Below are 27,229 nucleotides of genomic sequence, written 5' to 3' on the forward strand. Positions count from 1 at the left end.
TCTATTTAAAATGAATTTTATTGAGATGAAAAAGTTTTCCATGGTAACTACAGAACGTTAATCAAAACCAAGTGCTTCCCCTCCATTAAAAACACGAATCGGAATACTTTTTGTTCAAAAATACTTTAAAAAGTAATCAGTTAAATGGAGTATTTTTGGATGTGCTTTACTCCATACACTGGTTACTGTTTCTAATCTTGCTAATGAATGCACACTAACGAGAGGTTGTCTGCGTGTTCATCAGAGGCTTTGAAGGGAACCTACTTTTCTGAACAGCGTTCAGCTGTGAAGCTGCACTGGCAGTAAGGAGTATTCAGCAGACCACCTCAGGTGTTACAAAACACTGTGCCACGTACAGCGGTGGTGTGCTCGGGTGGCAGTATCCTTCTCACTCTACAAAGTACAAAAGCATCGGAGGACTCCAGGTATACAAAGCAGTGTTTCTCGCTACCCTTATCCATTCATAAGCATCATCTTCTAGATTTCCAGGCAGCTCTGGAATAAGGAGTAGTCCTTTTCTTATCCGGTGGTTTGAAGTAAGAATAAACAGGTGCTGCGGGGTATTCTGCATCTGGATTTTCTGCCATCATTTTCAGCTTGGCTTCAATGGCCTTTATTTTTGCACTGACACTGGAAAGAGGAAAAGCAAAGGAGAAATTGAGCTTCATCTTAGCATGGAATCAGACTACAGCAATCCAGAGATTTTGTTGACATGCGAATACTTAGTCACACGAGGAGGGGCTAGGCAGCCCCCATCGCTGCATTCACAAGCAGCGTGAAGTTGGGAGGCAGGAATCTACTGCTTAAAGCCCACGCTGTTTCATTTCAATCCTCAGCACGGATTTGCTCCTCCAAGATATATCACAGCACCACAAAATAACGGTCCTTGCACCTACTCAGCACTTTCTTGAGGACACTGAGCGAGACAAGTACACAACAAGGCTTCCTACTTCATGTAAAATGATGTCATTTAAAGAGGTCTGAGCATGTGCAGCAGAGCACAGCTCAGACAAGGCTGCTGGAAACAGCAGAGAAATGAAAGCCAGACTTCCTCCCAGCTACAAGACCGCTCGGGATGGGAAAACCCCAGACTCTAATTAGGTCAGGAAGAAACATTATTTCAGCATTAGCAGGGTTTATCCCAAAGGGAGAAGCTATCCTAGGTTACACCCCAAATTCCTAGGACTTTTGTTATTCGCTGTCCTCCATTGGGTATGGACCAAGGAATGTTCCCTTCTCTGCTGTGGCTTCTTGCAGCATCCATCCTCACTAAAACAACTCCTTCGTGCCACTGATGTAGCTAACAATCGCATGACTCAAGCCTCTCTGCTCATTACTTCCTCGCATGTTACTTCTGAATTCCAAGCTCATTTTATCTGTAGGCAAATTCATTATCCCCAGTCCTGGGTCCTTATAGGGTTCCACTGACAGAACACAGAGGAAAATCACATAGCCTTTCAACCCAAACTGTGAATTAGCGAAGCAGCACTACATGCTTTAGGTAAACAGGGAGGTTAGAGAATTTAACGACATCCCACAGAGAAGACCTACCAGCCCTAATGTTGGGGGAAAAAAATAAAATTAAGTTTTATGTGAGGTACTACCCGTGATTTTGTTTTAGCCTTTTGCCACTATAGTAGAAATACTTGCTCATAAGCATTTTGCTTAATCAAATTAGTACAATAGAAAACCTCTCACTGAAATTCATATGAAGTGCAAAGCACATTCTGGCCAAAGGAGCTGGAGTGTTACACATTCCCAATTCTTCTCCTCTTTTCCTTCCTACTGCCTTAGTAATTTCGTATGTTAGAAAATTATCTTCAAGTCTGAAGTGTCCCACATCAAATGAGTTACTCTGCAGCATGCTGCCCTTCTAAAAACAGCTTTTCTGCCATGTTATATTTTTAGCACAAAGATAATGCCGACAACTCCAGATCTTATTGAAGAAGTTAGTTCCCTGCCACTCCCACAGTTTGGTCACCTCTCTCCAACCTCCCCATCTCTCCCCACCCCATCTCCTACCTTAGGTTTGACTGGGGCGGCTCCGTGCTGGAAGATGGCTCCAGACTGATTGGAAGGATCTTCTCATTTTTATTGTGATCATATCTCTGCAAACAAGAGACCAAGGATTAAAGTCAGCTGGAATTACGAACAAAGGAACATTTGCCCACAGATACACTTTGAAGTTGTATTAACATCACCTCAGATTTTGTAAAGCTTTTGCTAGGAATGATTTTGGTGGCCAAACACTGAAACAAATCCCAACCATAATATTTGTTTAGTACCAATATGGAACGTAGACTCTGATACAATGCACATAAGCGTTCAGTACTATGGATCCTTAAACCTTACCCTGCCGTATCACTTCTTGTTCCCCTCTATGTAAGGCATGAAGTAAAGATAGTAAATTTTAAGGTAACTACTGTACTGGATTGCTATGCTCTTTATACAGACGTTGTGCAGAGTCAGAAGGTAACCCAAGCACACGACTGCACAAAATCATGCAGTGCTGGGAGAAAAGAGAGAAAAAAAGAAAAAAAAAAAAAAAGGAAAAAAAAGACCAGTTAGGAACCACCTCCTTTCTGTAAAAAGCAGCTTGTGAGTCTGTCATCTCTGTGGGCAACAGGCCTCCTGAACTATTCACAGTGTTCTGCTTCCTTATTTCGCTTGGCACAAAGTCAGGTTTGTTTTTCAGCAGAGCTGCTCAAACTGACAGTGTCTGGTAAGCCTTGGCCGCTCATCCTAAAACTACTTAGCACGGTGCTGGTATTGTCTAAAATAAACACTTGTTACAATAAGCCAAAGTTTTGTGTTGTTAAATCTTTCCATTCACAGATTAGAATATGCCATGCAAACTGAACTGATTATTTATGCATGTTCTTCACCATACCCCGGACTGCCAAGCACTGAGCTACCCTGCTGAACTCCCAGCTGAGCAGACACTCACTCCTCTGGCTGAAACTCCTTTTATGGCCTGATCATTCTTCAGGCATCCGGAAGCATGTGGCACTCTAATAGCTACGGAGCTAAAGAAAATGGAGACTGCATTTACACAAGCTTGGATGTGCTGACCTGGAGCCCTTGAAGCCAATAATTAAAACAACATGGTCTCCTCTAACGAAGATACCTGGTTTGGGTTTTTTTTAGCATCCAAAACAGATACACTAGTATATTTGATAAGAGAAAGGGTAGAAAGCTGCTTGTAGGATAATCAACACATGCTAAAAGCAAGCTACCCAAAGGAAAATAGCAACAAGAAGCTCCCCCCCCGCCTCCCCTCAAATCCATTTATCTGCAAAGAAAGTTACTCAAAATAAATTGCTTTATCAAATACCAGATAGTAAATAACTGCAGGAGAAACAAGACAAGAATTTAAAAAAATGTGAAAGAGGATGTTCTATAAGGTACTGCCTAAGTTAGTATTAAAAACTTGATGTTTTGTGCAACAGAGCAAGCCATAAAAGGATATTTAGCTTAGATGTGAAATAAGTTGCTTTAAAGTCAAAAGTAATTAGGGCTGCTACCATATAAGTGCTTTCAGAAGTGGAACAAAGCAACAAAGTACTTGGTAATTGGGAATGTCCATGCATCTCCTATCCAAAAAGGGAGCAAAACCACGAAGGGAAGGATACCAACTTTCAGCCAATCACTTGTTAAGTTTGGGAAAAGTTAAAGTGTGGACATTTATAGAAGTAATCTGTTCATATCGCTCTGATCAGGAACTCCCTTACAAAGAACATCAGGTTAAATGGCCTATTCTTACTCACAGCTAATCCAGCACAGTTTGGGTAGGCAGGAGAAGCAGCAGATTGTTAATACTGTTTCTATCAGAGTTATTTCCTAGAAGTGACTGAAATTATCTTGATAAGAATTGTTCCTTAATATTAAATTTCTTTGATTTTGCAAACTAAAAGCAGTTCTTATTTACACCAAGCACCTTACCTTGACTTGTGCATGTGCCCACCGCACCACCAATTTCTTGGAAAGGGCCAGCTTCCCATTGAGACACTGGATCGCCTTTTCTGCTTCCTGCACAGGAAGACAGTTCAATAAACAAACCAAGCCTTTAGTCAAAACCGACTCAGATGTAAAGAGCCTTTTTTCTTTGTAAATCAGTCTTCTGTAAGTACAGCTAACTGATGGCAAGTAAAGTTTATCCCATTGTATCCCAATTCAGGAATATCTTTGGAAGATGCCAACATTCATCTGAGTAACCAGACTTTTATAAAGCAATAAGGGTGATTCTTTCACTTGTTTTGGGGGAGGAAATGGGGAAAAAGATCAGGAGTTCGAAAATACCAAATGCAGAGGCCACTGGAACAGCATCTACAGGAATTTCTCTAGAAAATACTGTGACTCATTACAGTGATTACATGTGTCTCATTAACACCTATCTATGCTTATTGCAGGTCCTGCTCATGCGCACTGGGGGAATTATGCACTCGGTCCTGATCTAGGCTCAGCAGTGGAATCTCAGCTTCAGGACACTCCTACAAAACTTGATTCACAGCAGTTGAAAGTTCACGTTGCAGTGCCGTTCCACCTTGCCATGAACAGTCATTCCAGCATAGCTTCTAGAGCTAACGCACCGTGTCAGGAATCTTCTGACATCCCTACCAGCAATTGCACAGCAAAAAGAGGAGGGCATACAACAACAAGCAATCTCCAAACATACTGTTCTTCACAACTTTTGAACAATTCTAGCAGAATTGTGGCAACATAACTACAGCTCTGATGTTACAGGGGAGCATGACTTGAAATTTTGATTTGTAACAAGAGCTAAAGCCCCAAATGGACAGCCAGGGGCAGTTCACTCCAGGATGCTGCAGATTTGTCATGTCGTACATCTGGCAGCATCGCAAGAGTTGGTGTTTGTGCGTTCATGAAGCCAAAGAAAAACTGGGATGACTTCAGAGCAGTTCTGGATTTCAGGTGGTCTGGCAGGCTGATCCAAGGCTCTGTGTGGATCGCAGCATCTCCACCATACAACTCCAGGAGCTCGCTACAAAAGTGGACCAAAGAACTAGCGCCTTCCGATTAGCATTAGAAAGCAGGACGCAGGAAAAGACAGCACAGGAGAAAGGAAATCACTATTGCTACTTCCAGGAGCAGTCACAGAGTGGCTGTCACAGAGTGGGGCTGTTAGAGTCTGTGGGTTTGTGCAGACAAGGTATTTAACTTATCCCTTCCTGTTTTAGCTTTACACTGACATTAAAAAAAAAAAAAACCAAACCAAACCAAAACCACACACAGATGGGGAAAGAAGCCAGTCATTTAAATCAGAATTTTAGATAAAAGCAACATACCTGTTTGGTTTCAAAGTTCACAAAACAGTAACCCCTCGGCTGCCCCTCCAGAGCACCAGACTTGTGAAACAGAAAGTCAAATTGCTTTACTTTGCCAAACTTCTGAAGGAGTTTGAGGAGGTGGTATCTGAAGGGGAGAGAAGACATTTATGAAACCTTTCACGACTCTGAAAATGATAGAGAGGAACCCCCTGACACACACACATGTATCACAGTCAGTTACATAAGCAGTTCAGCTGTGTCATACATGTATTCCCAAATATCCACAGAGGTGGGTGCCCTGTACAGGTCCCTTCAGCATCCATAGCTCTGAGCTGCATTATCAGTGACTGCTCTAAAGCCCCAAGGCACAAAGCTTCCCTCCCAGCGGTGCCAGCTGAAGGGCATGCAGAAGGTCTATTAATAGTTGGCTTTTGGACAATTATGCAATGTTTTGCTAGGAGTCTAGAAGGGCTTTGCCTCCTGCCTCTCTAAATCACACCTACTTTGAAGCATAAACCTTGTGTCCCCCCCCCCTAGCCCTGATGTGACGGCCCGAAGCTCCATCCCCTGTGTTCCCTCTCCCTGCGCAAGCAGTCCTAGCCCATAGTCCAGAGCACCCTGCGTCCCTCTGGATCCCTGCTATTCTTGCTGCCCTCCCTCTCCCTGTACAAGCACTGCTAGTCTCATCCCTTCCCTGTGCCAAGCAGCATCAGTGCACTGAGAAGGACAGGGCCAGATCATACAGAAATGCAGCCACTCTCTGACTTGCCTGGCAGAGCTGGGGAAGCAGGAAGACAGAAGACAAACTGCAACCAGGCATTGACAGTACACCAGGCAAAAAAGGCACCAGACAGACCTCAGCATCATCCAGGCCAAATCTGCCAGTGCTTCTGGCTCAGACAGCTTTTCAGCGACACGCACACGAAAGTCAGACACTTATTTAGCCAATCATCTTCCTGCCATCCAGTGGGGAGTATGCTGCTTTCAATAAAACTGGGAAAAGCCAGAGTAAATCCGTCTGCTTAGTATCTAGTGCACTGAGCAACTTAAAATTAAGAGCACATTTGTTGCACAGGCCACACCTAATCCTGAAAGTTCTTTGCTGCTTTTTTTGGTTCCCTGGGATCAAAGTGTTTAACACCACTAGCTGACCTAGAAGGAAAATGACACCCGTTACTATTTCACTGCCTGACCCCATCCCTAGAGTTTCAGAATTGTCTAAGGGTTTAATAAGGGCCTCTTAGTCAGGACTCACCTTCTCCTGATCAGCTGTACAGCGTTCATTAGCAAGCCACGTAGTCTAAGCCCAGTTTTCAGCTTGCAAGATAACACTCACTTTATTCAGTAACACTCTGAAAGCCTACCAGGATAACTCAACGTGCCCATGGACCACCAGGCATTGGATGAAACCTTGCATGTCCAGACACAAATGACTAGTAGTGGCCCAAGATGGCCAGATGCATCAGGCAACTTTAGAGACAGTGCAAATGGGAAGGGCAGACAACATTTTTCCTAATAAAGCCTGATAGGATGTTTGAAAAGGGCCATAGTCCTTTGTTAAGCTTCAGGAGCCAGGCAAGAAAGTTCCAGGAATGTGAGTCATCTCACAGGATGGGTCACGGTGGACATTCAGGATATGCACTTTTAAAGAGGTGAAGGTGCAGCAAGTGTTCAGATGAGCAGTGCAGAAGGGCCAAGTTATCTCCCAGGGGAATAAACACATTGTAATTGATTATGGAAGGCTTCCTACATCCTTTGGAATACAGATGAAGCACTGTGGTCTTCCAAGAGGCCTATGAACCCTCAGTCTCTGCCCAGAAGGCAAGGGAGACAGAAAAGCAAGAGCAGGAAAAAAAAAGGGCGCTGGTTACACAGTAGCCGAGTTTCACCATTACACCTCAAGCTACCAACAAGCAGTCACAGATGTACAAGTAAAAACACTAACTTTGGAGCCATGTGATGTACATAAAACCCCACTTGCTGAACTTTCAGAGCCTCCAAAATACGTAAACACACCTCAGGTTTGTTTCTGTAAACATATTGTTACAAAAAGCACTCCTAATTTCAGCAGTATGAAAATAAAGCCCTTACCACTAGAATGCTATTCCCCTTTTGGCAATTACAGAGGCAGTGGAAGGGCAACGATGATTCTCGTTGCATTCTGTTTAGCAACAACAAAGCCCCTGCAGCTACCCTGCTAAAGGGAACACTTTGTGTGTTTTTCTTCCGAGAACCTCTGCATTCAAATAACACTTTCTTAGCAGAAAAGTGGTAGTTGTTCCTTTAAAACAAATTTCATTAAGAGTCTAGAAGCAACCTAGGTAATCCATTTTATTTAGAATCTTTAGATCGTAGATGATGCAAACACTATTTTCCAACCACGCACGCAGTTTTTACAACTGCAGGTCACCTACTCTCCATGGAACAGCTCAGGACTGAAGTCTTGTATAACTAAAAGGTTCAGGCTGTGATTATGATTTGTTATTGTTAATATAGTGAGGGCATTAACAGTAACTTGACAAGTAGTTCTCCAAGCCAAGAGGACTTCAGTACTGAAGGAAGACCTGTCACGGAAAACCTGAAGCCTTAAAAAAAAAAGTGAGAACATGTAAAAAGCTTTACTATGGCAACGACGTGGGTTACCCAGAGCATGGAAGTTATTCGCACAGATGTGGCCCCATCGTGCTGTACAGATCACTGCAGCCAACCTCAATTTCCACGTCCTGTCATCTGATGTGAATGCGAGACAAACCAGCAGCTCCCCCATTTCCTTTTCCTCCACTCTTCCTCCTGGCACCCCGAGCGCTATTCAAACACAGGCAAGGCTTCCTCTGAACAATGCTGTCCCAAGGATACCGCAAAGGTACCGGGCCACATGCAAAACCTATTATTGCGAAGAATTTTGCCCCACTGGGAGTCGGTAGGAGTCTGTAACAACAACATACGCACACATTGTTTTCTAGGTGAGAGTCATCAAGATGGGATCCTAGACAAGCGGCAGAACAGCCAAGGAAGTTTAACACCCACTATTTCATACCCGCAGAAAATGAATGGTCATTCAAAGGCTACTGGAAACTAGATAATATGTATGTGTGGCTGTAGAGCTGGAAATGCACCATTTTGGACAGGCAAAAAGTTTAAAAATCTCAAAAGGCTTTACGAACAGGAATGGGCAGAGGAGGCAGTCCTACTCTGCTGCCACACAGGAGACATAACTAAAGTATGGGTTTTGTCCCCCGCAGGATGGGAGCACTGAGAGGTGATGTGAATAAACGGTTGTGCCACAGCACATCTCCTACCCCCTTGTGCAGCTGGGGGACAAATGCTGCACCAGGCAATGCTCATAGTGATGGTGAGGGAACTCCATGGCTTCCTTGCTCAGTGATACCAAATCCAGAACCAGCCACCTGCTGCCCTCCTCGTGCAGTGCCACGGCAGGCCCCACAGCAGGGATCGTTCAGCATCAGAAGTGCCTGGAGATGATGTCCTACGTCATGAACAGCTGCGTGGTCCTACGGTGGCAGCTCACCTCCTTCCAGCTGCTAAGAATACACTCAGCAGACTTCTAATACTCCTAATGTTCTTCCACAGGAAGAACAATCCTCTAAGGATGCTGGATAAAAGAAGAGAAGTCACCCAAGCAAACCTTACTGGTAAGGAGGAATGCCCACCAGAAGACCCACCATACCCCAGTATGTAGGGTATGTCAGTGTTCAAGATCCTTTGAGACTCCCGTTTGAGTCACAGTTACTCGGTATGTGCAATAACCTCCTATAAGCCATCAGCTGGCAGGCTGTAATTTGTAGGCAGCCCTACATTTATAAATTCCTATTACTGCAGCTTGTGCTCAAATGTGTACGTTACCTATTAACTCCCTAGCGCTTGATTGCAGCTATAGGTTGCTCTCTAAATGGAAGTCTTGGATTAATTCAAGACTTTCTGAACTCATTTCTGCTCAAGAAAGTCACAGCCCGTTATTAACCCTGCTAACAACTCAATCAACTTTACTCCGTCTTAAACAAATCTAACATAAAAATTGCAGGGGCAACCCTTTAAAAAGCAGATAAAAGCAGCAAATGAAGAAACAGCTATTTAGTTTTCAGGTGTATGTTTTTAGTCATGTGATTAATAACCTCAATAGGGATCATTCAGATGAGCAACTATGAGCAAAGATGTAAGCCCTTAGGATAAGAAAGTAAGGGTCAAGATGATTTATAGAAACTTACTGACCTGACACAGAACCGCACTCTTTCTCTTTACACTGACAATGTGTTAAAAGGAACCCCCTTTTTTTTTTTATTCACAAGGAAACAGACTACAATATAGTTTGCAGGAGAGAACAGCCATTTTTAAAGTAAAACCAAAAGCAATACACAGAATTATAAAGCCTGAAGTAAGCCACAAGCACTCTCACTCATCACTGGGCAAACTTTAAACATTTAGTAGCACTGAACCACTCTAGGTTTGATGACACTGGAGAACGAAGCCCCTTGTCCCCAGCCGTGATACTGCTCTAGACCCTCAGCAGCGAGGGTACCAGGGCAGCCGTGCCGCACGCCCAGACTGCTGAATTCACGCTGCTGCAATAGGTTATTCAAAAAGCAACAGCCTGCCCATATAAGAACCTGACTAAGACACACAAAACTCATTTCACCCAAGGTATTAAAACAGTAAATTTTGCCATATAAAGCTATTACTTATCTGGCCTAGATTCAGAAGAACAACCTAGACTGAAAGGGTCTTTAAAAACACCACTAACGATCACCCTGGGAAGTGAAGGATCTAATGCATTTACAAACACCCACTATTCTTCCCCTCACACTAACCCAGTTTCCTGAATCTTTAAGGACCCAGCAAGCAACATGTTCAAGAACTCCTATATCTAATTTTACGTGGTCAGTGAATGTGGACAAACCAGAGTGACATAGCTGTGGGATAAAAATGGTAATTAATGCAGAAACCACCCAAAGCTGAATGGCAGAAAAGCACAATGCATTAATGATTCCATTTAGAGGCTATTAGAAAACTGCTCTGCTACGATGAACCACATTTAGAATAAAAACCTAGCACCTGCACACACACAAAAAGAAGCAAGAAGAAAAAGTATTCCATGACAGGCATATACAATAGTTAATCAAAAATGCTTGTTTCTTATAAGCATATAAAGCCCAAATTGTTTTGGTTGGTTGTTTTTTGGTTTTGTTTTTTTTTTTTAAATACAACCTACCGATTTCTCAGCGCACTATCCAAGTATTGGACAGCAAGTCATATTTCCTTGACAATTTAGCTGTTCAAATATTATGTTTGCTCAGAAAATAATTATCTGTAGTCTGGAGAAAACACAAAATGCATACACGCACGTGTTTGATTTATGCACTTACCCACCACAAGCAGCCAGTCACACCGCACCCTACCTCATCACCACTCAGTTACTCGAGTAACTCTCCTCTGTTCAACCTACATCCCACTGCTGACACCAGCAAAACAACAAAACAAGACCCTTGGTCACCCTGGAAGTCTCAAACCTAAAATTCTAACATTTCCATAGTCTAGGAAACAAAGATGTTTTCAACCCCTGGGCTTCCAGCCCGAGTGGTGACTCAGAGGATCGCTGTATGCGGGGGTTAAGCGCCTGCCTCTGAGCCCCTTGGTCCGTGGGGCCAGCGCAGCCCTGGAGACACCCCACACAGACACCCCACACAGACACCCTCCCACGCACACTTCAGGCCAGCCACTGCCAGGTAGCAGCACCGAGCAGACACGGGGCCACCCACTCGCTGCCGTGGGAGCTGGGACCAGCTGGCAAATCTGCTCGAGTGGGCGGCCATCACCCCTCGCTGCGGGGCAGCGGCAAGAGCTGGCTGTGCTACAGCGGCCTGCGCTGCCCTCCTGGGCACGGGGGCACCCCCAGCGCGGGTCCCCCAAACTGTCACCCGTCCCACACCCGGGCGAGGCCGCGGCACCGGGGACCGGAGAGCGGGCAGCGCTCCGACCTGACGCCGGGCCCTCGGGGGCAGCCAGGCCGGGGAGGGAGCGGGCAGGAAGGCCAGCGGCCGCGGAGCGGGGATCGGGGTGGGGAGACCTGTCACTGTCCGGGGGTGCTGCGCTGCTGGGGGCGGGGGGCAGCACCGCTGATGGGGGGGGGGGGGAGACGGCCCCACGGACGGGGTAACGGCGGGGCGGTGCCGCTGCTGGGGGCGGGGTAGCAGGAGGGAGGCGGCGCCCCGGGGGGCCGGGGGAGGCGGGGCCGCTGACGGGGGGTACCGGGAGGGCCGGCGGTGCCGCGGTGCCGCGCCCGCAGTCACTCACTCGGTGATCTTGGGGTCGAGGTTGCCGATCCAGAGGCGGTGCCCGTCCTGCAGGGCGCCCTCGGAGAGGATGGAGGCGTTCTCCAGCGGCAGCGTCTGGCGCCCCGGCTCCATGGCTCTGCGGAGGGCACCAGTGAGAGCGGGGCGGGGGACGCGAGCCGGGGCACAGGCCGGGCCGGGGGACAGGCCGGGCCGGGGCCGCACTCACCATGACACTGCGGGACCGCGCAGGCCGCGGCCGCTCCGTCTTCGCGCAGGCCTCACCCCGCCCTTGGCGCCGCTTTGTGACGTAAGGGCGCGGCGCGGCCTGATGACGCCGCTGGAACGCGCGGGGCTGCGCGACGGTGAGCGAGGCGGCGGGCGCCCGCTCCCCCCCTCCCCCTTCCTCTTCCCCTCCCCTCCGCCGCCCCCGGTGCCCGGCCCGGCCCGGCCCGGCGGGCGGGGCAGCCCGGCCCTCCGCGGGGCACCGGGGGCGCGCGGGCGGGGCGGGGCCGGCGCGTCCTGAGGAGAGGGGGGCAGTGGGGGCGGGGCCTCGTACAGGGGCGGGGGTCGGATAAAGGGGCGGGGCATCGCGTGGGGGCGGGGCCTGTGCGCACGTGTGGCGGGGCCGGGGCCCCGTGGGCGCGGGGCGGGCGGGGCTCGGGGGGGGCCGGGATCCCCGCGGGGTCCCCGCCGCCGGGCTCGGGGGGCTCGGGGGCAGCCGTCGTGCCCGATCACGGGGCTGGATGCCCCCGGAGCGGCGGAGGGGAGCCTGCGGCCGGGAGCGTAGGGACGGCCCGGTCCCTCCGGTGGCCGTCAACGGCAGCTTCCCGGCTGCCGCGGGCATCGCGGCCTTGTCCGGAAGGGACCCGCTTTTCCGTCTGTGTTTCTGTAGCTCTGAGCACAGCAGAGCCCCGAACAGCCCAGGCTGAAATAAATCCTGTGAATTCGGGGGGTTTGGGGCCTCAAACCTCGTGTGACAGAAATTAAAGTTTCTACTCAGCTGACGTGCAAACACCAGGTACTTTGACGAGCTGTTCCTGCTTAGCAGACGTGGCTTTTGTCTGCTACGTCCGGGCCCGAGCCCCTCTGGACGCGCAGAGGCCACCCGGATAACGTGGGCGTGGGCTGGCTGCCACCGAGCCCCTTCCACTGAATGTACCCGTTGGTCACTGCAGTATGCCCAGGCCCGCCGCCCACGCTGCTGAACCGTCACCTCGCACTGAGAGGTACAACTGAGACCCGAGTCTTGTTTCTTTTTAGCATGCCGAGTGCACCACCTGCCTTTTCTCTTTTCCAGGTGAGTTAGAGAAGAGCTGTAAACGATGGCTATGGCACTAAGATGCTTCCGTCATCTGCCTTCCTTGCTTTATCGTTCTTCGGTCGCTATGGTACGGGGGCTGCCGCAGGCTCCTGCAGGCTGCCCAGCCCTGCTCCTGGATGGCTGCAGGCAGCGCGTCCATCAGAAGCAGCTGACCAGACAGCTAGCTACCAAAAAAGGTAAAGGCGGCAGCCTTTTTCCTAGTGTTTGCAACCCCTCAGTATGTTGCCAGAATTTCTTCTCTTCTCCCTTTTGTCTTGTGTACCGGTATTGATGTGACTTAGGCAGAACACAGCTCTGGAGGAGCTGGTTTGCCTGATGGTGTTGCGGTGTACAGGAAACCTTAGCCCTTCCCGGGGGAGAGGTTCCGCACGGAGCTGCTGCTGCGCTGGGGCAGTAGGCAGCAATCGTCACAGTCCAGGCTGGGGTCAGTGCACACAGCGTGACCTACAAAAACAGTTTGGCTTGTGTGCTCAAGTGCTGGGCTATTTACTCATTAAAAAATAGAGTTACTTCGCTTTATCTTAGTTCTGAATCTAACAAGGGGTTTTAATGTCTTCTTTCTACTTTCTAATGCAACAACTAACTGTTGTCAGAAATAGAAATTAATTTTATGTGTAATCTGCAGCTAAAGGTAAAGGGCAGAGTCAAGCCAGAGTGAACATCAGTGCTGCCCTAGTTGAGGATATTATCAATTTGGAGGAAACCAATGAAGACATGCAGGCAGTGGTAGAAGCTCTGAAAGAAGATTTCAGCAGAAATCTCAGTGTTAGAACCTCACCAGGTTGGTAACTTTCTTGTATGGTACTCTATTGCCTGTAAATAAGGATACCAGGCCCAGTAACAGAGAACTCTGATTTTTTCAAGATTGATTTTCTTTTTATTGAGTTATTCACTGGGCACCCAATTACTACAACCTTGACGTCCCCAACTAAAGGCTTTCTTCACCCTGAGCTTGACCAGGAAGAATCCATTTTTGTTAATAGCTTCCTGGAAATAGCTCTTGTAAGTGGGAGATGTCAAAAGTGTCTAACTGAACTGTTTGCAGATGTGATGAAGAAGCAGGTTGTCAGCTAATGGTGCAGTAGGGCAGGAAAAATCCAATTGCCATTAAATTAGCCTTTTGGAAATTGCCATCAGGCTGGTGTCTGGCATATACAAACTTTTTTTGCTGTGCGTCTTTGTGGTTAGTGACCTTTACAAGCCTTGTTCGCTTAGTGAATTTTGTGTTTTAGGAAGAAATGTGAATATATTTGACTAAGCTACAGTTACTGTAACACTCTGAACATACATATTTGTAAGTAGTATCAAGTTTCAGGGATAAAATTTAACATTAAACAATGACCAAATTTGAATCATTCACCACCCCAGCTCTGGCAAGGGCACTTCAGTCTTTAATGGAGTTGGAAAGCGTAGCTCAGTCTCTTAACTATTTATTTTAACCATAGGTATTTTTTTTAATTGCACTGATAAAGTACCTCTTGTCCCATGTGCCTTTTGGCCTGTTAACATTTTGCAGCAGAAACTAGAGAGCAGATTAAAAGTAGCTCAGGGAGAAACTGAATACTTTAAATTAGGCAGTGTACAACACCTTCTCTTGGGACTTGGAAAAAAAAATGAGGGGTTTAAGAGAGCACTGCTAAGTTAAAGACAATAGTTGTCTTGATTTTTATAACAGCATTTTGATTTTCTTTAAGTTCTAAGAATTAAAAAATAATTATTTCCTTTTAATTCTTAGCAATCTTGCTTAGTTTTTCTATTCTAGTAACAAAAACAAACAAGAGTTTTGTTTTCACGTTTTTGTGCTTTAGAGTAGCATTGAAATATTTAGCTTGCAAATACCACAGGGGATGCATGAACACAAACAGCACCAGAAGTCTGAATAGACGTGGGTTTTTTTCTTTTGTAACATCTATATTTTGCATACCAGAAGGGAAACGGGACACTGCGTACGCGTTTTTCTTCAGCATCGCTGTGAATTGCTGTATCGTACTGAAACTCCCCTGTGTTGGGTTCTTTTGAGGGGTCCTTGATCACATAATCGTGACGACAAAAGATGGGAAGTTTCCGCTGAACCAGCTGGGGCAGATATTACAGAAGTCACCGCAGCTCATTATAGTGAACATGACCAATTTTCCAGAGGTAAGGACACATTACCAAAGGCATTGCGAGGGGAGATAATTACCACGGGAACAGACAGGTTGATGCCGAGCAAAGGAACGTTTAGGCAAAATCAGTCAAACCTAGCAGGGGTGAGAGCTCTGGCTGGGCTGCGCGTCGCTCGCGGCTGACACAAAACAGCAGCGGTATTTTGCTGCCGACTGCACGGGGCAAGAGACTCTCCAGCCCTGCCTGGCGCACGTAGCGTCTCACGTGCAGCGGCACAGGGTCAGACGAGAGTTACACGCTGCCCGTCAGGCTGCGATTGCTCTCAGGGTCGTATCCAATAAATGCCACAGTATGAGGGGTTTGCTTTGGGGACTGGTTTCCCGTCAGTTGGATCGGCAAGAGCTTGGTTGAAAAGTGGCGCTGCGTGTGTCACAGACCAGGTGCCTGCGTTAGCTGTACCCTGCCAGGTCTCCCTATTTCCTGTGCTTTTACGGCACCCAGTAGTCTTGAGCGCACACACGCTCTCCTTTGGTTCACCTGAATTACACGCGTGGAAGCGATGCTGCATCTGCCCCGTTGTATTTACGTCATTTCAGTTCCTCATGAAGATGCGGCCATGCACAGAACCAGATGTGTAGTTGGAATAGTCTGTCTTTGTGCTGGGGACACCATCAAACTCCTCTAAAACTTGCTTACTTATCACCAGGGCTGGTGACGCCCCCTGAGAGCTCATGGAAGAAGCTGCTGACGTAGCCTACGAGCTTCTGCAAAGCCTCCCTGGTAGGACTAGGCTGGACCTATGCTAAGTGCTGTCGCAGGGCCTGACTCGGGCACTGCTGAGGTTAGCGAGCTCCTCCCTTGGCAGCGCCTGCAGGTCAGAACCCGAATTAGGTGCTTTGACCTATCCTCTGTGAGAGCTGAGTTCCCTTAATTTTTCTGCAGGAGCCTTAGTTAGACTTGCCCCTAAATGAAGCAGCAAATCTGAATCCCACCTCAGGACCAAGCACTGTTGGTCCCCTGCAGCGGGCTCACACAGATAGAGCCGGGCAGCCGTGCAGATAGGAGCGGTAACGAGCACAAGGTTAGCTATTCATCCCGCTCCAGGTCTGGAGGTTTGCCAAAGCTTATCTCTATTTATTTTGCAAAGGCTTTCCCCAATTAATTAAGTCAGCAAAGTCTCAGAGGAGGTTAGTGTAAGGCACTTGATGCCTAAGTGTTTCTTAAAGTGTATCCAGCACATATAATGGCTTTGAAGAATGAAGGCCCCTCATCAGTGAGTGCACCGAGGTCCCTCAGAGTGCCGGAGCTGAGAGGGCCGGGGAAGTCACTCCATGACTTAGCCCGTGTCCAGCTGGGCGGGAGCTCAGGCTGAGAAATGGGCATGTGAGAAATTAAATATCACGCTATATACCATTGCCTACGTTTGCTTTCTAAGCCAAAGGACCATTTTTCATTTGAACTAGAGCTAGAACTATTTCTCTCAATGCAGTTTTATACCATAACTGTTCCATGGGTAGACTGAACTCTTTAAAGCCATTACAGACACGTTTACGTGATGTCATTATTTACAGCATATAGTCAGTACTTCATGGCATTGAAAAGCAAATATAAAAGCCTGAAGAGTCTGGGAAAGAAAATAATCATAGAAAAGGACTTGCAGGGCCAAATTCTGTTTGCCCAAGAGTTATAAAACCAAACAATACTATGTTTTTGAAGCATGGCTATTTATTTCATGGGCTGCAAGACGATGGGGGCAATATTTTCCCTTTCCTCTATCTCCTCCAATACGTATGTTAAACAACACAGCTTTTACTGAGCATTTCCTTCCTACAGAGCAAGCACTGTCCATAGAATAACACGTTTACATGCCTAATATGCTGAGATCATCTTGGTTACATTTTCTCTGCCCTTGTTGCGTTCTAGAGGACAGCAGTTACGTCTTACAAAACACTAGCAGAGCATTCATTTCGTTCAGTGATGTCACACGTCAGAGACCTAAACAAATATGCAGAGCTTTAGTTTGTGCCTCAGTTGACAAAAGCTGAACTTCATAAATACAGTCTACTGCAGCAGCCTGGAGCTAAAGTTAATGATGGGAAAGAGTATCAGAAATAGCAACGCGCCTTGTAGGAAACGCCACGCGAGTGCCACAAGAATACAGACTTGCTCCGTCTTGTTATTGTCAATGTCAAGAACGAAGCAACCTGGCAGAGCACTGCGGGAGCTGCCGGCAAAACTCTGATTTAGCGGTAAAGCCTGACACTCCGTAAAGATGCACCAGCGCCCTGGGATGGGGAGGGAAGCCTTTGAATCGCTTTGCAGTTACCGGGCAAACCTGCACACCCCACCTTTTAAGCAGAGCAGAGTGTCAGCCAGCGGGGGTGGAGTTTTGAGAAGTTAATCCCAAGTAATAAGCTGTAAAATAAACATAGAGCTGGGCACGGGCGCTATTTCTCAGCCAACTGCTACTGCCCTGATGTAATGTGGTTAGGTTGTAGTGCTGAAGTGGTTAAGTTAGTTAACGTTTCTAAATTGGCACTGTGTGATTTCTAGTGGGAAACATTCAACTGGAATTTTTAAATGCTCAGAATCTTTCATCTCCTTCGCCACAGTCAGACTATGCCTTGGGAATTTATTGCGGTTTCACTCTGCGTTGCCTCAAACCATTCAAATAGTTTCAAAGAAGCAAAACAGTTTTCTTTTGTTGTTGCTTCCCTTCCCCTCTCCCCCCCTTCGTGCCCCCCTACCCTGATACTGAGCGCGGTCGTAGTTTCCCATTCGGTTTGATCAAAGCTCTCCGCACCAATGTAACTTCCTGATCTTACTGGTAACAGAAGTAAATGTTTCCATGTTCTGTGGAGATGGATTGCCAACTATTGACAGAGTTCTGGCATATGGGAATGATTATTTCCTAATTCCCTTTACCTTTTGATCTGTTTTACAGAGCACAGCTGCAGCTACGAAGGCTATAAGGGAGAGTGGCATGAACCTGAACCCAGAAGTGGATGGGACAATAATTCGGGTGCCAATTCCTAAGTGAGTATTGACGGCTGCCCGAGTTCATTGTCATGCAAGATAACGCAATAGGTTGCAGTGAGTGCCCTTCAGAGGGTGAGCATGCACGATTGCTGTAATGTCATGATGCAGCTGCTTTCCAAATAGCTGTATTTCAGGTTCAGAAAAAAATATGAGCCCTAAAAGCATCTGGTGGAAGCTCTTCCAAGTGTCTGAGCTCTAAGCCACCACATTTTGGCGTCTGGTGGTTGGTCTTATTGTTCTTTATCTTCCCCCTGCAGCGGAAAGTTGGTCCTAGCTGGCTGCAGCACTTCGCAAGCGACAGCCAAAGGCTTTGAAGCTGAATTGCCTTAATTCAGGGGCTGATTCTTTGCTGCCCTGCTGTAAATTCCTTGAGTTACACCAGCACAGAGCAGCAGTAACACAATAGTGAACCAGTAGTATTAGGGGTGAATAGCACCTTGCTGTAGAGAACAGTAAAAGGAACTGATGAAAGAAAGAAGGAGGAAATGGATAGCTTTGACTAAAAAATATCCCCTCCCTCTTCTCCTGTAATACACGTTGTCTAACTGATGGCTGTGTGGAAACTTTGGTATAGGGCTGATAGAAAAGCAGGCTGCTCCCGGCCGAGGACGGAGCATCGCGTCCCTCACCCATCACAGGTGTCTCCCAGCCCTTGGACGAGGCAGGAGGTCCCACCGCGTCAGTGCTTCGGTTTGGGTCAGGAGAGCGCTTTTGAAGCGATCTTGATGATGCCCGTTTAGTGTGCTTTGGGCTGCAGCATGCCGGGGTCTCTGCCTGTGAACGGGGTTCCTTTCAGATGAACTAAATAAATAGAGAGGTACCCTCTGGGAGCGCACCGAGCGCTCCCCCGCTGCGCACATGTGTTCGGTCCCTGGGACCAGGCTGGACCTTGTGTGGAGCGAGACCTCCCAGCAGCTCTGCTCATACCGTGCCGCACGTCTTGCTAGCGTAGACACAGCCTGTAACGGGGGCAGCAGCGCTGCTCTGCCCGGGCTTGGGCGGTGCAAGGAAAATCCACGAGTTCTGTGGGTGCTCAGCCCCTGCAGCGATGGAGCCGTCCGAATACCCTGGGCAGATGCAGATGTACACGATCTCACGCCCTGGCGTTACACGGCGCTGGGCTGCTGTGAACAGCTCCCACAAAGGGTGAAGACGGCTCCGTACGCTGCCTGCGCGCACAAACGCCTTGCACGTGCGCTGCGTTTTACAAGCAGGTGACTTCTCAGTAAAGACGAACCAAGTATTTCTTGTGCTTTAGATCTACTTTAAAAATTCTATGGAATTTTATCTAGCATTTTGATCAGAGAAGTCTAATTGCAGCTTTCCGTTGCTGTCAGTGACAGGGAATGACATTATCATTCTATTTGCTGATTTTCTTTTCCCCGTGCTCCCTGCCCTTCCCCCATTCCTCAGGAGAGGAGGCAGAGGAGGAGGAGGGCACCATTATCTTCATAATTGCTGAGGCTCCCGGGTTGCTGCACAGTGGTTTGATTGTTAATGGGCACTTGGGTCATCCTTGAATATGAATTGCAGGGGAGGAAACTCCAAAACTGCAAATCCCAATCTTTAAAAAAATATTGTTTTTTAAACAAATGTGTACGGCCTGTCACTATCTTTCGCGGTGCTGCAGAGCGACAATGAGTCTTCTCTCCCCAGGGAAGATCTGCCGAGCGTGCTCCCTTGTTCCTCTGGTGCGTAAAGGTTGCTGCTCCTGGCCGCTTTCTCCCTGGCTGGTTGGCAGCCCAGGGAGTCCCGAGGTAAAGAAGTTTTCGGCTTGGGAGACGACGTGCCCTGCAGGTCTGCCCTCGCGGGCACCTCCAGTCCCATTTTCTCACCCCCTCTTTAGTAACACGACTGGGTCTTTCAGAGTTTCATCCGCTCATCAAAAGGACAAGCAGACGGTTTCAACCTTTTAAAACCTTCTGTTGCAAAGAGGGGCAGAAATAATCAAATTCTGCTGGAGGCCTCTCTTTAATATTATATCCCTGAACTACTTTTTTGAAATTAAGTTTTTCATTTTCCCAGCTCTAAAGATGTTTATGAAAGAATGCGTGACAGACAGATGCAGCGAAATTGCCAAAATTCTGGCAGGTGTGCAAAATGAGCAAACAAATCAGAAATGAAAAGACAATATTGTTTCTGCAGAAATTGGTTCTTTCACGAGGGGAGGCACAGTAAAAGTAAGATCAAACCTGAATTGTCCTTGCCTGTTACTAAAAACTCTTTTTATTCTGGCCTATCATCGGACACACGTGTCATATTTTGCCTTATGCAGCTCCAGCTACGCTCCAGTGCTTGGGAGTGTTTCAGCTGAGCATTTTAAAATGGAGTTTACTTTTCAGTATTTATTCTATTAGTTTAGTTTTTGCATTGCAGTTTTAACAGAAAAAATACACTCGTTTCTTTCGTGTTTACTTCTGCTTCCTGCTAGGATCCCCTCTGCTCCCTAAGGCATTCGCCTGTTTGTGTTGCTAGCACTGCATAGGCAATATTTATTTGTATAAAAAGCATTCTCTGAGGGTTTAAAAAGAAAAAAAGGAAAGAAAGAAAACCAGCCATGGGAATATTTGTATTGGTTGATCTCTTGGCTGAATTTGACCTGACCTTGTGTCTTTTATGGTATTGCCTCATTTTTAGATTCATCTTTTTTGGACCCATTGTGTTACACTGGATATTGTTTGTAAATTAGTAATATTTTTACACATGCTTTACTGAAAGCCAGATGACTCATTTGAAAGTTTAATGACTCATTGTGAGCTTTTTTTCCTTTGCCCTTTAAGAAATATGCAAAGATACCTACTATGGGGAGAAAGGACTCAAAAAAATTAATTTGAAAAAAACCAGAGCTGTTTGAGCTGCGTTGCTCTGGATCGCTCATCATCAGAAGTCTCTTGCATGCTTTTTGTTGAGCAATATATGTTGCACCCTATGTTTATCTGCAATTATGCATGCAGAGTATCTAGTTAAGCCTACTTTCCTTTAACTGATCCCTCTCGCTCACAGGAATTTCCTAGCATTTGAGATACAGAAATTACTCTTACCCACATAAAAGTCTCGCGTTGGAGATGAGGCGTGGCCTGCGTCGTGCTCGCTGTGGGTCTGCTCCGGCCGTGCGCGGGGAGAGGAGCATCCAAGGGTTGCAGTGCTTAAACCAGTGGTTGCTGGTGGAAGCAGAAAAAGAGGACGTTACCCGTGGGGCAGCGTGTGTTTCTGAACGTCAGTCACCAGGCTCTGTCCTGATCCTGGACCGTCCCCAGGACCGTCCCCAGGGGAACGGCAGGATTTGAGCTGCAGGGCAGGGCGGCTTTGCCCCAGGGGAGAGGGGAAGGGGCGACAGGCGGGGACCTTGGCCTCGTTCCCCACTTCTGGCACCCCTTCCCCAGGTTCACTTCACGCTTTTTTTGTCTTTAAAGAGGGCATAGGGGCAATGGTTACTAGACAGAAAAGAAAACATATCTAAGAACAGCTTAAAAGTCTCAGATCTGGGGGCAGGATTAAACAACTGTCCTTAGAAACCGTGGGCCTGGCTCATGTTGATGGATTCCTTAACCAGAAACAGCATCTGCTTGAAAAAGTGTCTGTTTCTGGCATTGTTGGTAGCATTGCTGAGAATTTACACACAGTCTGACTGGAACATAAAACCCGCTGAGAAACTCCACAGCGCTGTGCAGTGATAAAAAGAAATTGGTGTTAATAAAGACAGACAAGGAGGCATGAAAGCTGTGACCCCGTGCCAAGAAGCATAGGAAATCTGGCAGCGCTGCATAAACAAAAACATTTCCTTAAAGGCTCGGCAGCCCCAAGCAGGCGAGTGATACCCTCAGCACAATTCGCAAAAGCTGAGCGGGAGCAAGGAGGCGAATAGCTGATGGCAAGCTCGCTCTCCCACGGCTGAGGCAGCCCTGCTGCGGACCAACTCGCCTCGCCACCCAGCAGGAGACGGGAGAGATTTCCAGCTCCTTCCTCCAAGTTTAGCAGCCAGGATTGACTCCCCGCCCCCCCAAAAAGCTGCCTGAGAATCTGACCTCACCCAGACCTCTGTTTGTGAGCCGGCTTTGCTGGTTTCGCATGTGCCGCGGGACCTCTGGCTGGGGAAATCGAACACGAGAAGCCCTAAAGGCATCGATGTTGGGATGCAGAGGAAACCACAAGTAACCCTGCTCACTTCTAATTAAGCGTTCGGTCCAGGCTCAAGCCTGCGCCGACCAGAAGCCTCTTGCCACATGTGGAATTCACTGGCCATCTCCCTCCAGCTGTCCGTCAGCAGGGAGCGGGACGGGCTGGGGGAGCCGAGCCGCTGCCTGCGGGGTGGTCCCGGGCGAGGGCAGCGTGCCTGCGAGGGGGCACCGCGGGTGCCGGGAGCTGGGTCGCTGCTCTCTAGGTCTGTCAGCTTTTCTAGCGATCCCAAATTCCTGTAATTACTAGGCGGTTCTGGGAAGCCTATTCCCTCTTGCACCGTGAAATAAAGACAACTGGCGAGAGGCCAGCGCCTCTGCAGACGTCGGCCGCGAGCGACCTGGCTGCTGAGGGAAGGTACCGGCGTGCGTGCGACTTGCTGGGCTGAGGGTCCGAGCGTGCCTCGACAGCCTCCCCGTAACGCACACCCGTGCGGGGCAGAGCTGGTGCTGCCCTGGGAGCCCCCACCCCATTTCCTGAGCTCTGCAGGAAGAGTCCTGGCCTCCGCATTTCGGTGACCCAGGCTGTTGCAGCCCATTTCTAAATACTCCTGTGAAGTGTTTATTTTGCAATATCTTCTGCGAGCAGACGGGCACTCTCTTGCTAGCGAGTCTCAGTGAGCGCACCGGGATTTTTCATTCTCAAGGCGGTCTGGAAACTTCAATAGCCATGAAAATAATTAAAATATTATTGTTAAGTACTAGCAGTTGATGTTGACAGTGATCAGCTGTAGGTGCTGGAGCATTACCAGAGCTAAGTGACACGTCAGCCGTTCCTGTGCCTTACTCAGATGGCCAGACTCTCTCACCACTTGCAGTTTTTAGTTTGGGAAGGAAAGTTGAGGATTTTCTTGTGGCACCACAGCAGTAACCGGTCCCGCGTCAGGGGGGAGGTGGAGCTGAAGTTCTCCTGAGCCGAGTTACCTGTGGCTAGCCATGTCTAGCATCATCCTCTTGTCAAACTGGGCATTCACATCATCTTGGTGGAAAAGCCTGGTCATGACGAGCTGGAATAAGGTTGAGCAAAACATAAGCTCTGTAGCTTCCAGATATATAATTCAGGCTCTTCAGCTGCAGGGAGGCAATACCGAGTTTCAGGAAGGGACGGAGGTTTCCTCCCAGCTTTGCAGGATTACACTTTTCAGCTCCATCTCTCAGGTCTGGAGCTGGATTTTCCCTCTTTCCCGCAGATGCTTTGGCAGCAGAAAAGAGGAAAGCCTGAACATTTCAGCATGGCTTTCAGGCACTGCAGCGACAACTGTAAAACAAGTAAGGTTAAGTCCCTCGGCTTAGGGCTGTGCTGGGAACTTTCCGTTCTAGGCTCAAGACTTGCTTCACTGGGGTGTACTGCCCTGGCGATGATGCGCAGAGGTGGCCGATTTGCTCAGGCGGATCAAAGCAGGATAAAAACACGCCCCAAGCTGTTAAGTCCCTCTGCCCTTGCGACATAGGGCCTCCACCCAGAGCGAGCTCTGTCTTAACGCAGGCAGCTTTTGGGTGTCCCTGCGCAGCCCGGCTCGGTGCTGCACGGCAGCTCTGCCTAGGCCAGCCGGAGGGGTACCGCAGCGGAGAGGATTGCTGCATTTACCCGAAGTCCATCGCAGAAAATAAATCTGGCTGTGCTACACATGACACTGTTTTTCCTTTTGGTGTTTTTTCTTTCCCCTCGCTGCTAGGGTAACGAGAGAGCACAGGGAGAGCCTGGCCAAGCTTGCCAAGCAGTCCACCAACAAGTCCAAAGAGGCCCTGAGAAAGGTGCGAAGCAAAAGCATCAACCAGGTAAAGAAGTTCAAGAATAAAGTGTCTGAAGATACTATCTGGCTGCTAGAAAAGCAGGTAATTTTTTTTTTTTCCCTTCTGCCATATCACGATGTTTCACAGCTCAGCGGTGCGTTTGTCGCAGCCCTTGCTGACAAATCTCCAGCGCTGAGAACCTGACTGGGGAATGGGTGGTCCTGGGCTGGATTTTTGGAGTCGGCAATGGCTGTTGTATTTGCTTTTTCTTTGTGAGATTGGGGCTTCAATCTCAAAGCCAAATTTATGATATGACCTATTGCAAGCTGGCACAGGAGAAAAAAAAAAATGTTTCCTGAAAGCTTTCGTACTACAAGGGGTTGTTGCACAACCCAGCTGAACTTGGGGAGCAAAGTGACCCACGTCCATAGCTCTACCACCATTTTCAGTGCCTGGCCACTGCAAAACAGCTGGTGTTAATGAGGATTGCTCCAGTTTGTTATTAATGAAAAGGCTAGCAAGATTATCTCTGTTAGGAGTTTTTGGCTCCAACTCAGGAAAATACTTAAGCACATGCCTAATTCCCTAAGAGCAGATGTCACTAAAGTCAATTACTTGGGCATAAACTCAGGCACAGGCCTAAGTGTTTTGCTGAATTGATGCCTCTGAAGGCAGGCCATTACTTTTTAGCTGTTTGTTTATTAACAGCTAAAGTTAGATACATTGCAAATGCTTTGGGACAGTTCTCTGTGTGCTCACAAAAATAAACATTGATATACAGAGCATTTGTGCAAGGAGAAAAAATGGCCATGCTATTGTAACTGAATCCTGTTGGGAAGCAGTTCTCCCAGAGCAGACAGATGGTTTTCTGCATTTGTAGAGGTAGCGTCTCAAGTCTAATTTTTGCTTGTACCCAAATTTTTCAGCATGAGGAAAGGTCATCGTCATATACCTTGGACCTTGGGAGCGAGTACATCTTAATGAGTCTTGTAAAACTAGCGCATAACCCCCCCCGATGTGCTCCAGCCCTTATCTGCACTCGCTCAAATAAGCGCATGCACATTTTGGTCCTGTTTACACGCTTGCTATGTCCATCCTGTGTTACCAGGATTCCTGATCCCTAGGCAGGGCTTTAACAATAGCCGTTTATTTCTTTTTACAGGAATTAAACAAATCTGTTACTTGATGTGTGAATTCTTAGCGTGCACTAAGCATTACAGTACGCTAGCATGTACTGTGCTCCTGCTGTTACCTCGTTTGTTCTAACGGCGCAAAGGTTGCAGGAGGCGATGAGATGCCCTCTCTTCTCTGGTGCCGACACCAGCAGGTCTCTAACTCTGCCTTCCTCTGAAGTCGCTCTGTTAAATAAGCGCCTGACCAAGTCATTTATGAACCTCAGCCAAGAGTTTGTGTTGCGCATCTCTTTTCAGAGCCTTTGACCCGTCCCTATTCTCACTCTGCAGATGTAACACTGGCACAGAATCCCTGAGGGCTGGTGGGAGCTCCCCGGGAGAGCTAGTTATAGCCCCAGCACTATTCTGGGTTTTGTTAGGACTTTAGACTTTGTTTCAGGAGGTGATCCGGTCATTCCTTTCCTTTTAAACTCTGGCATCACCTAACACGCGATTCAGACTTTTGCTATGTTGCCGCAGATCCAGCAAATGGCAGACAGTGCTGCAGCAGAGATGGACAAGCTGCTGGCAGCGAAGACCAAGGAGCTGCTTGGATAAGCACCATCCCTACGGACACACTTCCCCCTCGAGCAAGAACGGGCTGCCATGCACCCCAGTGGCCATCCCTGCCCAGAGTCAGCAGCCTCGGGCGATGGGCAGCTCAGCTCTGTGCTTTGGCTGCTCCAGTTCCCCACCTTGGATTGTACTGGAGGGAAGGGGAGCTCTCCTCGCTCTTCTTCATCCAGGTGGCAACAGAATTGGGCGAACTAAGATTAAAAATAAAATAGCAGGAAGGAGGACTGGGGGCTGCTGAAAGGGCTCCCACCCAGACACCGAGGCGCAGGAGGAAAGGCTGCCCCGCTCGCCTTGCGCCCCAGCCCGTTTGCATCCCAGCACCTCGCAGCCTGGCAGAAGCAAGGACCATGCACAAGAGAAACGCGTGCTGTCGTGCTGTGAACTTCGGCATTTATTTTTGCTTAAAATAAAATCAAAATGACATGTGGAGGAGCAGCCTTGGGACAGCCAGTTCCTGCTTGGTGCGTCCCCTTGGGTTCACGTGTCTCTGCCCATTGCCGTGGCCAGCAGAGTTACCTGCAGCTTGGCCACTGGGACGGCACGAGGGAGCTCCACACCGACTGGTGACTGGTGCAGGGTGGGCTGGGGAGATGGGCTTTGCTGTTCCCTAGGCTTCGCGGATAGAGAACTGAAACCAGTGCTGTCGGCGTGGCTGTTTTAGCCAGGACTGAGAAGACCAGGAGCCAACACAGCAACTTTCCAAAACCAGCATCTGCCCTCCCTGACCCATTACGGCACACCGGTGCGAGCCACCAGTACCACATTTTGGGGGGTGGAGGAGGTAGAAGCAGAAGGGTACTGAGCACATCGCGCAGCTCACCTCGCTACCAGCAGGTACTTCCCGACAGCAGCAAACGGCCTCCCCGCAGCCTCAGGCGATGGCAAGAGGAGGGAAGGTGGTGGCCAGCCCCGCTCCCAAAGCATTTGGGTTCAAAGAGCACCGAGTGCTCTGCAGTCCTTAAATAAACAACTCCCAAAAAGTTAGTTTGTGTGCAGTGGGGAGGGGGAGGAGGATGAAGGATTTTCTTTGCTAGGGCCCCACATGTCAACAATTTCTCTGCTTTGTGTATTTTGGCCAAAGCGCTTACCATGATAAATGAATAAAGGAAAATGGTGAGCCCAGGGCGGTTACATGGCTTGGTAAATTGCTTTCAGCTGATTACTGTATTTCTTTTGACATTTATCAACTGGGCTTTTTTTGCTGTTGTCGCAGCCTCAGCATCTCAGCAACAGCCTGGGCTTGAAGGGTTTGAGGAATTTCCCAAGTACTTACGGATATTCCTTATCCCGTAGCATCTCACTCCACCTCACGTGAATTAAAACCTAGTGGTAAAACCGCACCAGTGCCGGGCTGGGGAGGGAGCTGCCCCACGCAGCCGCCTGTCCCCAGCGGGGCCGTGCCCCGGGCCTTTGGGAGGCAGGGGGAGGAGGTCCCAGGCAGCTCCAGGGCTGGCCACGCTGCCAAGGCAAAACCAGGTGCAAAAATAGCTTTTAAATGTGAAGAAAGGCAGAGACCTGTTCTCCGAGC

At 48.3% G+C, this 27,229-nt stretch overlaps 2 protein-coding genes across 6 annotated transcripts; one reads left to right on the plus strand and one right to left on the minus strand.

Annotated features, from left to right (window-relative positions):
- On the minus strand, nt 1–11,710 carry RBM18 (RNA binding motif protein 18). 2 transcript variants are annotated; one of them, XM_075520115.1, is made up of 5 exons: nt 11,598–11,710; nt 5,307–5,433; nt 3,943–4,029; nt 2,023–2,108; nt 1–630 (listed from the first exon to the last, which is right to left on the minus strand). In XM_075520115.1, exons 1-5 carry the CDS (start codon nt 11,708–11,710, stop codon nt 471–473), a joined length of 573 nt encoding a protein of 190 aa, XP_075376230.1. In that variant the 3' UTR covers nt 1–470. The 2 variants fall into 2 exon arrangements, with proteins under 2 accessions (XP_075376230.1, XP_075376231.1); XM_075520116.1 differs by lacking the exon at nt 11,598–11,710 and adding an exon at nt 6,544–6,712.
- Nucleotides 11,595–26,825, plus strand: MRRF (mitochondrial ribosome recycling factor). Of its 4 annotated transcripts, none has more exons than XM_075520114.1 (7): nt 11,595–11,729; nt 12,876–13,075; nt 13,525–13,680; nt 14,920–15,038; nt 17,950–18,041; nt 23,896–24,055; nt 25,606–26,825. In XM_075520114.1, exons 2-7 carry the CDS (start codon nt 12,901–12,903, stop codon nt 25,681–25,683), a joined length of 780 nt encoding a protein of 259 aa, XP_075376229.1. In that variant the 5' UTR covers nt 11,595–11,729; nt 12,876–12,900; the 3' UTR covers nt 25,684–26,825. The 4 variants fall into 4 exon arrangements, with proteins under 4 accessions (XP_075376229.1, XP_075376227.1, XP_075376225.1 ...); XM_075520112.1 differs by lacking the exon at nt 11,595–11,729 and adding an exon at nt 11,828–11,940; XM_075520110.1 differs by lacking the exon at nt 11,595–11,729 and adding an exon at nt 12,492–12,874 and having other exon boundaries at nt 12,972–13,075.
- The last annotated feature ends 404 nt before the right edge of the window (nt 26,826–27,229 follow it).

The sequence above is a fragment of the Mycteria americana genome, chromosome 17, assembly GCF_035582795.1.
Source record: "Mycteria americana isolate JAX WOST 10 ecotype Jacksonville Zoo and Gardens chromosome 17, USCA_MyAme_1.0, whole genome shotgun sequence".
Lineage (NCBI taxonomy): Eukaryota > Metazoa > Chordata > Aves > Ciconiiformes > Ciconiidae > Mycteria > Mycteria americana.

Coding starts and splice junctions, on each gene's coding strand:
- RBM18 (XM_075520115.1), bottom strand. CDS start 11,710: ATGGAGCCGGGGCGCCAGACGCTGCCGCTGGAGAACGCCTCCATCCTC. Junction 5,434..11,597: donor CTCGACCCCAAGATCACCGA/GTGAGTGACTGC, acceptor TCTCCCCTTCAG/ATACCACCTCCTCAAACTCC. Junction 2,109..3,942: donor GGGCACATGCACAAGTCAAG/GTAAGGTGCTTG, acceptor TCTTGTTTGCAG/AGATATGATCACAATAAAAA.
- MRRF (XM_075520110.1), top strand. CDS start 12,732: ATGTACCCGTTGGTCACTGCAGTATGCCCAGGCCCGCCGCCCACGCTG. Junction 13,681..14,919: donor CAGTGTTAGAACCTCACCAG/GTTGGTAACTTT, acceptor GGTTCTTTTGAG/GGGTCCTTGATCACATAATC. Junction 15,039..17,949: donor ACATGACCAATTTTCCAGAG/GTAAGGACACAT, acceptor TCTGTTTTACAG/AGCACAGCTGCAGCTACGAA.